This window comes from Neltuma alba, unplaced genomic scaffold (genome assembly GCF_004799145.2).
Source record: "Neltuma alba isolate B1F8T4 unplaced genomic scaffold, ASM479914v2 tig00011367_pilon, whole genome shotgun sequence".
Lineage (NCBI taxonomy): Eukaryota > Viridiplantae > Streptophyta > Magnoliopsida > Fabales > Fabaceae > Neltuma > Neltuma alba.
Window position 1 is genome coordinate 174,230 of NW_021636064.1, and position 11,541 is coordinate 185,770.

The following is an 11,541-nucleotide window of genomic DNA, read 5'->3' on the forward strand; positions in this document are numbered from 1 at the left end:
GTATTTAATATAAATAATGATAGAAAGTAAAAATTAATATGATGTTGATACGAATAATATAAAATTTCACTTAAATTTTATAATAAATTTAATAATTTCAACTATTTTTACTGATACATGATATGACGCCCTATAGAATCTGCCCGTAGAATCGTTGAGGAAAAAGTAATTTGACAATGGACAAAGAAGTATAAAAAGAATCTACAATAGAGGACGACGATAAATTCGTGTCACTGCTTAGGTTCGTTACACGGGGACAAGGAATCGAATCCTAAGTAACTGCCATGGCAAATGGCCACCTCTCATTGTTGTCACCAATGCCGTCTTGGATCCAAACTCCATTTTTACTTTCTCTGAGCTTCCGAAGAGTCTCTTTCTCTCTCTGTGTATTGTAGTGCCGCTGTTTTAATGCATTTTTTAACAACGAAAGCAATCCACTATAGGCTCCTAGTGCATCCCACATTCCCTCTCCATTAGAGGCACTCAAACCGAGGCCTTCTTATCATCTCCCAGATCCCAATCAATATTCCTGCCGTTTAGCTGCCGGCTCGTCCGGCATGGCCCCGTCGACGACGACTATAAATGACCACCGCCGAGTGGTTTCCGTGGTTGGCGGTGGCGGAGCTATGTTCGGTGTTGATTCTGGAGAGCTCATTCGAGAAAGTGGCCGCGATAGCTTGTGTGAGAGGCACGCGATAGTCCCCGGCAAAAATGGCCCCCGGCCTCGGCGTCGGCTTACTCGGCAACGGTCGTGCAAAGAAAACATTAATCACTTTGCTGCTGAGACGTATTTGATTTCTAGGCTGGCTTTCACGCTTTTGCAATATTTGGGGTACTTGATTTTATTGATTACTTGCTGGAAGTAGAATCTACATCGCTTGAAGCTGCGAATTATATAAATTTACGTTGTGCTTGGGGGGGGGGGGGGAAACAGAAGTATGTGTTGACAGTTCGCTAACGCAGTAAAGGATGGTTATTTATGTAAATATGAGAAATCAGGTTTAAAAAAAAGAGATTTTTCATGAAGCATAAATAATCGTTTGGTGTGATGCGGGCCCTTCCTCTCGTACTTTGAATTCCACGCAGCAGAAGAAAATCTGAGCTTCTTCTTCTTTTCTTTTCTTTCTCTCCCCTTTTTTAAGCAGTGAATTCAGAACTAACGTCATCAGAGCTACGTGATTTGTTCACGTCAACTATGGTTTTGGGAGTCGAGACAGAGTTCTCCTACGATGATAGATTTTGATGAAGTTAGAGTTAGTTAAACACAAGAGAGCTGTAACTCCGCAGAGTGTAAGTGGAATAGGTTGATGAGTAAAATTAAGTTTTAATGCGTTTATGAATCGTCACCCCAATGGTTGTAATTTTTTCCCCTAACACAAACTGTTGAATTTCCAACAATCTTTTGTTTGTTTAGGTAGTCTGCGATGATTTTGTGTTTCATGTTCCTCCCAGACTGCATTCCGCACTTTACTGGATTAGAATTTTATTTTAGCATGCTAATTGTCATAAGCTCCTTTACAGCAAAATTTCTATTAAACTAAAGCAATTAGGATCCTTCTGTTAGGACATTGATTTCATCCATGTTTGCAACTAGCGTTCATCAAATTTACCATCGATACTTTATGTAGGGTAGGTTACAGCTGGATTACACAGTTACTTGCCCTTGGATGTTATGCCTTGCTACTGATGCCGGGTTTTCTACAAGGTACGTGTTGTGTTATTTGTGTTTTTTTGTTTCTTTGTTACCATTTCTGTCAAGTCTAGTAGATTTGAATGAATATGAAATGCTAGGCTGGGTCCTCAAATTAAAATTAGAATGTGGAACTGTGTTCACTGCTCATAGTAGATAAGTTGTATAATCTTCCTTCTTGTCCCCATGATTGATAAGTGATGTCAAAATCTGCTTCCTTTATCAAGTTGATGTGAATGCACACAGTTGTAGGTAATGTGTTATAGTTCGTGCTACAGCTGATAGCTCAATACTACAGCTCTTGGCCCCATCTCTATGTGAAGCTTTGCAACTTACGTATGGGTCTCATCATAGCCACACTCCAGGAATGTTTTTCGTAGTTTTAGTTTGTGTTACAGGCACTACATATAAAGGCAACAACAGCTGTAATCCGAGTGATTTTGTAAGACTACTGCAAGAGATTCACTTGATTGATTCTTGCACAACCAATAAGTAATGATTTAGACAACCTTCCTTGAACACGATCTGTTATAGGCTTGTACCTCTGTGTCCTTCCTTGAGTTTCAAGGAGACAAGAACCATGGTTTCCTCTCCTCAATGCTCTTGTGTGATTGGTGGACAAAGAGAAACCTGAAAGTTTGAATAGGAAAGTGAGGGATAACTTAACGATGAGCATTATGATGATATTGTATTTGATGAAGATGAAATGATATCTTATGATGAAAGTTACGCTGAAAAAATTTATTGTACACTAGATTTTCATGTAGCTTGGGCAACATTATGTTATACATGCACTATAGCTTGGAGCCTTTGGTGCTACAAGTTTTCTATGCGCTATCAATAAAAATGAATTCACTGTTCATAAAGAGCATATCCAAGTTTCCTATGCGCTATCAATAACAATGAATTCACTGTTCATATTGAACAGATCCCTTTTAGAAATTTTGAATTTTGAAAAGTGAAGAATAGACCCTTAATTTTTCATGAACATCTGAGTACTTAGAAGCTTGGACAGAGGTACGGTGCCTTCACCAAATTTAATCTGTCCAATTGTTATTTGAAGTGTTTCATTGTGCACTTGTGCTTTGACCCTTTTTAAGGATGACTCCTTTATTGATGTTTTTGTGCTTCATATAATCTTTTTCAAGCATTTCACACATATTTGCAAAGGATATGAAAAAGGAATAAAATTATGTAGCAGAACCTCTTGAGTTTTCTGCTGAAAAGAGTCAGTGGCTCAGTGCTGCTTAATGCTGCAATAGGAACAGAATTTCCTTCGTATTTTCAAAATATTGTTCATGGGTTCATTCTTTGTTTAATTTTAGTTAATTTGTAAGTTTTATTTCTTTCCATGATTTTCAGTTGTCATTGATTCCTATTTTCTTCAGTGTTCATGATAGCAAGTTCTAAGTCATGTCCATAACCAGACATGAGACATGCCCAGTCATGATATTGATTGTTAGAAGATGAGCCCAGATAAAGGTTTACATTGGGTAATCTGATTGAAGGATCAGGTTAAAATATTGTGTAGTAATTAGTAAAAGATCTTTTTGTGAAAAGTCTGTGATATGAATAGGTGGACGGGTGTTTTGGTAGGCATAGGGTTTTTAAGGGAGTCCTCAGTCAGATGAATTCATTTTCTGGTCTAACATTCAGTTTTGCTGCCTTAGGAATAATCTATCATGCAATATTAACGCAACTTTTATGGAAAATTTCTCTTGCTATTTGTTTGGCATCAGGATTTCCTGCAGCCTCATGGGAGTCCCTTGCTAGATTGATATATTTGGTAGTCCAACAGGCATGTTATCTTAGAGCCATTTTGTAAACCAAGAAGTTCAATCATGATACTTTCAAAACAAAATTTCTCAATTGCCTTTATTTGGCCAGCATAAGCTTTAAACCATAATGCTGGTTTCTTTGTTTCTAAACCTTGCTTCTTTGGCACTTTTTTACTAAACTTATTCCTTCTTATTTTAATGAGAGTAACAACTATCTATGTATGCCTTTATCTAAATGGTGTAGCATCTTCAGTTTCGTTGGGTTTTAAAACTTCATTTTTATTATCTCCTGATTCACTTAAAATAGTCAGTGATATTTTACTTTATTTTGTATTGATTCTTGTGTTGGCCATCCTGACATGTGGTTCTCCTTCTATACTGCAATCTATGATTTCTCCTTCTTGGAAAGGGGTGGTAATTCACCATGTTAGAAAGTGTCTCACGTATGGTTGAAACTTGTAAGTGGTGATATTTGTACATTAGTAGAATGTAATACTTACTTCCTTTTTTGTCCCCAAAAAAAAAAAAAAAATCCCTGCAGTTGCATATCACTATTTTTTCTCAAAGCGAGTAAAGCGAAGTGTTATTTATGGAAATATGCCGAGAAATAGGTAAATTTAGTTAAACATTTATTATATTTTTCAAGATATTTTCTCTATATCCTGTGATGTTAATCATGTTGTTTATTGAATGACTAGTATTCTGGTTTCAAATGGTGGTTTTGCAGGATGGATCTGTATTTACCTGCTAATATTTGTGAACCTAAACCAGTTTTGATATTTGTAACTGGTGGAGCATGGATTATTGGGTGAGTGATTTGAGATAGACATGATTATTTCTATCTCCCCCTCATTCTCCCCCTCTCCTGCCCTTTTGCCTCCCTCTTTTCACATCATTAAATGTCTGTTCTATGATAAATTCCCCGTTAAAGATTAATAATGGAAGGGCTTCCTAATGGTTGGAGATCGGCGGGGTGGTAGCCCTGGCTTTTTGTCAACATTCAAAGTTCCTGAGCTTGAAAACCAAAAGATTTCTACCCAAAACTAAACTGGAAATCTGGACCATGGTCAGATCTTCTCACTTGGAAGTGTAACTTTTGATATGGCAAACAGTGTTGCTTGTGCTTCAACTGATTATATCTGAATATTTGCATTGAGCATGAGCATGAGTGGAAATGTAATATGAACTTTTGTAAATACGAGGAAGCTTAATTTAACCTGCCACTTTTTATTGCTGCTTTAATCATAGATCATAACCAGTAGTTTTGAAATTAAATTTTAAAAACAGACGCTAAATTGTAGGGCTTGTTTACGAAGCTTTAAATTTGAATTGGTCATCACATTCGTATGCAGAAAATAATTAGTGTGAAGCATGGCAACGTTAGAAGTTAAGTTTTTCCGTTTTTCATTATGATTTAGGTATAAAGCCTGGGGTTCCTTTTTGGGACTGCAGTTGGCAGAAAGAGACATTATAGTGGCAAGCATTGATTACAGGTACGTGGTCTCAATTCTATTCAAGAAATGTAAGATTGACATTTCATTTACCTATAGATAGACTTCACGTGATGTTCTAATGAAAAAAATGTTTGTGTACCATGCAGTCTATTTTTAGGACATTTAAATCTAGCTCTCTGGACTAATCATAACTACAGGGATGTTTGCCTCATGATGTGTTTATACAATTGTTTAGTTTAAACCTTAATAAACTCCATTTTACTTACTGAAAGTAATGTCTAAAAGACTACCTTAAATTTTGCAAGATATTAGATCTATCGTTGCTGTTACATGGGGCAGATATTCAATTTGTACTGGAATTATATATTTAATCTTGATTCAAAAATGAAAAGTGTAACATTATTTTTATGATAATTATATACATAATTGATATTTTAAACAATTAAATATAGTTTATAATATAATAAGGTTGTCTCCAGGGTAAGGGAGCTTTCCTTAGGTATTACTATGGCTTAAGGGGTGATAATGAGCAAAGTTATGAGATTTAATTTATCAAGTCTGCAATATTTGGTGCCTAAGAGACTAATAATCTGAGAATGCAGAAATTTTCCCCAGGGAACCATCAGTGATATGGTCAAAGATGTTTCGCAAGGAATTTCTTTCATTGTGGACAATGTAGCTGATTATGGAGGTGACCCTAATAGGTGACATGCTGTTATATGTTATTCCACTTCCTCGCTTCACATTCAACTAAAAGATTGATTTTTTTTTTTAATTGATAAATTTGTTATAGGATTTATTTAATGGGGCAGTCTGCTGGTGCTCATATTTCTGCTTGTGCTTTATTGGACCAAGCAATCAGAGAATCTGGAAATGGAGAAAGTGTTTCTTGGAGCATCTCCCAGATAAAAGCTTATTTTGGATTATCTGGAGGGTAAAACATTGTTGCTTTATGAGAATATGATCGTCACTAATCTTGATTGTCTATTATGGAGTTCCATGTTGGTAACCTCATGTCAATTAATATGTCTTTGGCAAAATCATTGTTTTATTGGCAGATTTTGTCTGTGACAGTATTATAAGATTGGAGCTTAAGAGGGTTATTGCCTTGTGGTTTATCCTGTTGCCAATTGTTAAACTGTCCGTTAAATGTTATGTTACTCATTTTCCTCTGAGGACACAGGCATTAAATTATGAAAGTGGATGAAAAAATCCCAAGGAAAGCCTATGAGTTTTAATGGTTGAAAATAAAGATAACATCTTATGATGGCTGATTGGATCCTCTAATTGCCTTCTGAGCTCAAGTGATTATAATTAGTGGTTATAGCATGTCTGCAGTGTACCTTAAATGGCTGTAGTTTAGTGGAGATTACTGTTATGTTACTTGCTAAGGTACTTTGCTCATCATTGCATATTTTCAGGCTGGCAATGTTTTCTAAGTGATAATGTCATCATACTAATTCCCTGATTTAAGTAAACCACAGGTTACATACCCAAACATATGACAATAGAGAAATGGGACTTTAGGTGGACGCGCATTCTGGGCTATGACCTCAAATTCTAAAGCCATAATCATTTCTTTATAAATGATACGTGGCTTTCAAATTCCAACATCAGACTTCTGTTCCTTCTTCAATCTACTAGGGAAAACTCCTAATAAACATGCTCTGTCCAGTTTTTAACTCTAGCAGATCTTTTTACAAAGGGTTAAGATGCAAATTTAGCTTGGAAGTTTTCGCTCAGGAGCGCTGGGTGCCAAGAAGTTCTTTTAAGTGCAAATTTGTTTTGGAAGTTTAAATTCGTAGCCATTTTGCCCCCTACCATTAAAGAAAAAATGTTAACAGTTAATATTACTATTTTAACAGTCAACATTAGTTTTTTTAACAGTAGGGGCAAAACTGCAACTAATTTAAACTTTTGGGGAAAATTTGCACCTAAAAAAATGTTTCTGGTACTCAACGCTCCTGAGAAGAAAATTCTAGGACAAATTTGCACTTTAACTTTTTTACAAATTTCTGACAGCATTCTGGCGAAGTACCAGTTTGCTTTATACCACTAAGAACTCATCAGGATTTTGATATTCCATTGGGCCATAAAGGTTTGTTAGTGCTTGAAACAACTCCTCCCAGTACAAAACTATACGACCAGCAACTAGCCATGCAAAGAGATCTAACGCATCTCCTTCATGATGCATTGATTGCACATCAACCTTTAAATCATCTGGAGTTTCGTAGTACTTAAAATATTTCGCTGCCTTGAGAATCCACCCCCTCGGATCCTCTTCTGCTACTTTGGGAAAATCAATCTTAGTGTTAGTGAGTACATGCTGGAGTTTTCACCCACCGCAGCACATTTCTGTCATCGTCTTCTTCTACGGAATCAAAACCTATGACAGGAGCCTTTCCATGGTCTGAAGTCCAATTCTTCTGTTTCAAAGAAGAATAATTTTGGCCAGAGCTTCAAGGCTACTATATATGTATCCATAGTTTCCAACTTTGTAGCAAGAATGTGGTTGCATGTTTGCTGGTGTGGAGAAAGCATGGCAATAAATAAATATGCTCTGCTTGTGCTCATTGATCAATTAGTTTATACATGATCAAGTGCACCTCTATTAACCTTATTATATGTTTGCAGGTACAACTTATTGGATTTAGTAGATCACTTTCATCAACGTGGCTTATATCGTTCCACTTTTTTAAGGTTTCTTCCCTAAAAATTTTTAATTGTAGTTACCTGGTTTTGCCCCCTCATGCTTACCCTACCCTCTCCACCCCATAAAAAGCCTGAAAATTTAAAAAAAAAAAAAATGTTGGTGTTGATTCCTTACAAGACTGAGTTTCATTGCAGCATTATGGAAGGTGAACAATCGTTGAGAAAGTTTTCCCCAGAAGTCAAAGTTCTGGACTCGAGCTTTAAAGATGCCACTCTTCTCTTGCCTCCTATTATTCTGTTTCATGGAAGTGATGATCGTTCCATACCATCAGAATCCAGGTTAATATGTAGCCTTAGAAATTCTGTGTTTAAAGCATTTATTATATTATGGCTTTGTTGAAGGAAAATTTTGAAGTATCTTGAGGATATTCTTACAATATATCTATTTGTGCTATTATAAAGCCTCACTAACTCTTAATATCATTACAGTAAGTAACTTCAGTGGCGCTTCCGGTTGCTTTTTTTTCCCCCACTTTCTATTATATCTGATATGCCTCTGGTCAAAACACTAAATGTTGTATTCTTTATATGGAAGCTTAAATTCTATATTTAATCTTGCTAAACTATTACTTATTTTCGTCAAACTGTCCGTGGCTTTATTTATTTATTTTCTCATACAACTGTTGGTGGCTTTATTTATCGCTTTCAGATTTTGACAAGTACATTGTTTACACTTTTCAGTAAAAAGTTTGCCGATGCTCTAACGAAGGTGGGTGCAAGAACTGAGCTAGTTCTATATGATGGAAAAACACATACAGATTTGTTTGTCCAAGTAAGTGCTGAGTAGTGTCATTTTTTTTCAGCTTATAATTTTACTATTTGTAGACTGAATATACTGGCTTAAAAATGTTGTATATTGCAATCTCCAACATTTAGGAAATACTAGTGTCACCAATTGTGAAAAACTATATTGAATTGGCTGGTAAACTTGGAACTGAGCTCCTTTTGTCCTGATACAGGCCGCATTAATTTCAATGCCTAACCTTGATAATGCAATGAGTTGGAATATTTGGCTTGAATTTTCGAGACATGCTTAGAGTATATGATCTTTGAAAGATTTCATAGCATTGTTTTAGCACTTGAGATTAGAGCAAAATCATGCTTTTGTGAATATCACAATTATCTCCTAGTGAAGGAATGAGCGTTAGTTAATTTTAAAGATCAGTCTAGTCTTTTATTTTAGGTCAATACAATCTTTAACCTCTGAAATTTAAAACTAGTGTTTTTTATCATTAAAATTTTCTCTGTCTATAAAAATTAGTCCGTATAAGTTAAATATGGTTTCGAATTTTAGGAACAAAAACCAGAACAAAGTTAAATTTCAAGAACTAAAGATTGTATCGACCTTTTATTTTATTTAGAACCATTTATTGGACTGATGCAAGTGTTTTCTTCCACTCGTGTTGCATATAGCCTGCTAAATCTCTATATTCAACGAAGCAAATAAACACATAAACATTAAAGAATCCCTGTGTATGTCTCTCTTTTACCTTCTCAAACTTGGATTATACTGATACAGAGATGTATAATGGAAAGAATCAATCATGTTGTATTGCACTTCCATGAGTACATGGGAGTATATATAGCTTGTAACCAACTATATTGCTTATGTATTCTGAATTTTGCCAGCATCCGAAACTAACCTAACTAACTTCATGCTTGTACATGGAGTAACTCTGTTTAACTCTGCTTTTTCCAACAATGTCTCGCTTCTTGATCATGAACAGGATCCATTGCGAGGTGGTAAAGACGACCTATTTGAACACATGGTTTATATCATACATGCTGGTGACGATGAAGCTCTTGCAAAGGATGCGACAGCTCCACCAAGAAGACGCCTTGTCCCTGAGGTGTTAATAAAGCTAGCCAGCAAGATCAGCCCCTTCTAACCTTTTCGCATTTCTCAGGTTTCCTTCATGTGTAGGTAGTTTAGTTCCTCCCCCTCCCTTGCTTGTTCTATTTAGATGCATTACTGTTCTTAATATATTCCTCCGATTTGCCTATTTATTCACTCCATCTTCCACATAATCTGATATATTTTTTGTCAAGAGTCGTGTAATCTAGTTTTGAATCTGAGCTGGGGTTCTAGATAGAATAGATATAATCATCAATATCAAGTCAATCCCCCCCCCCCCCAATCGATATCAAGTCAGTTCTATTCCATATAAAGTATAAAATGTACATGGAACCATGTTATTCATTATGGTTTATAAATCGTATCAATTCCATGTAAACACCTTCAAAATTGCATTCCTTAGTCAGTGAACACGTCTTCCACCGTCATTTTGGCTTCAACGACTATCTTGGACCTTTTCTCTAGTGATCAAATTAGACTCTTGCTAGCTAAATTAAAGTATTGATGTTTTAATAAGAAATTATTGAAGGAAATATAATATCTTTTATTTATTTATTTACTAATATTGTTGCGCGCAATGATGATTTGATAATTACCCTGATGGCTGGTTAAAGAAGTTGTTAAAATGATGTTTTAATTTTTTTTTTAGTTAATATGGGTAAGAAATCACATTGGTCTGTTGGCATTTATTTGTAATTTTGAGGCTTAATTTGTATTAACTTTCTTACAGGATATACTGATTTGCAATTTTATGGGCTTTTTTTAAAAATAACTTTCTCAATAAACTAATGGTCAAATTAACAGGCATTTAGTGCTGGGACAATATTACTTTTTTTTAAAAAAATATATGAGAGGCAACGTTGTGCCATTTCTCATTTTAGGGCGTTTAGTGTGCCTAAAAAAAGTTCAAAAATAAACCTAGATTTTAATTATTATGATTGTTGTTACAAGTTTTCAAACTCAAATCTTTATCATCACTTCATTTTTACTCCTGTCACTTCAAATAGAGATACAATAGATAGATTTAACTTTGAGTCTCGAAATCAAATTCATTAGAGCCTTATTTTTTTAACGTGTCACTTGAGAGAACGGAAATAAGATTTTGCTCTTCTACAATTAAAATTAAAATTATCTCTAAAAGTGGATAAAGGCTTAAATATAAATATTAGAAATTGTAATAACAACAATTTTTTTTTCTCACAAAAACACCTAATTAACATGAATCGAATCAATTCCTCCCCCCCCCCCCCCCGGGCCATCGTGAATCGAATCTGTTCGGAGTCATGCTAACATGAACTGAACAACATTTATCTAATAAACGACAAAACCCAATGTTTGGATTAGTTCTCAATTTAACCGAATCCGCCAATGCACCCTAAATAATTTAAGGTGAAATTACCAATAGTGCGCATAAATGAAATTCATTATAAACAAGGAATTCCAAGTTTTGGAATTATTCCAAGGATCTTGGTCCTTTTCTTTAAAGGAAAAAAAAAATTCATTTTCTTAGTTATGACCTATAGGTAATTTTCTTCTTAAGGAATGTCTAAAAGGTCAAGGTCAAAAAATGAAAAATAAATGGGTGAGAAATATCAAATTCCTTGGTATCTGTAAGTCAAATTTGTAAATATTAAATTTTATTTGGACCTATATTAGCACTAAATAAAAACTGGTGGACCCACTATTTTCTTTCTCAGCACCTGTGATTAAAATTTCCTTGCACAAATTTATGGTCTTTACTGTCATTTATGCTCTTTTTTTTTGGGGATATATGTGTCAATTTTCCAAAGAAAAATCATTGTCATTAATATTTGAGAATTTCTGACGCCGACCCTCGGCAAACCTGAAAATATTCCATCTAGATAATTTAGTTTACTATTCACAGTATAAATCACTTTAACTAATTTATTAGTATAAAAATATAAAAGTTAACTTATTAAATCTGTTTTAAAGTGACCTTTTTTTTTCAATTTTACCCGTATAAAATGAAATTGTGAAAGAGAGATAAAAATACAAAAACAATTATATTGAAGCATTAATTATAAAAAAATT

At 34.8% G+C, this 11,541-nt stretch overlaps 1 protein-coding gene across 5 annotated transcripts; it reads left to right on the forward strand.

Annotated features, from left to right (window-relative positions):
• The first annotated feature begins 264 nt into the window (after positions 1–264).
• LOC114712517 (isoprenylcysteine alpha-carbonyl methylesterase ICME) lies at positions 265–9,868 on the forward strand. Of its 5 annotated transcripts, XM_028897067.1 has the most exons (11): positions 267–832; positions 1,629–1,705; positions 4,010–4,079; positions 4,196–4,276; positions 4,887–4,961; positions 5,525–5,626; positions 5,716–5,856; positions 7,557–7,622; positions 7,770–7,913; positions 8,316–8,406; positions 9,362–9,868. In XM_028897067.1, the coding sequence occupies exons 1-11, from the start codon at positions 558–560 to the stop codon at positions 9,521–9,523; spliced, it is 1,284 nt and encodes a 427-aa protein (XP_028752900.1). In that variant the 5' UTR covers positions 267–557; the 3' UTR covers positions 9,524–9,868. The 5 variants fall into 5 exon arrangements, with proteins under 5 accessions (XP_028752901.1, XP_028752900.1, XP_028752902.1 ...); XM_028897068.1 differs by lacking the exon at positions 7,557–7,622 and having other exon boundaries at positions 265–832; XM_028897069.1 differs by lacking the exon at positions 4,010–4,079 and having other exon boundaries at positions 268–832; positions 1,634–1,705.
• The last annotated feature ends 1,673 nt before the right edge of the window (positions 9,869–11,541 follow it).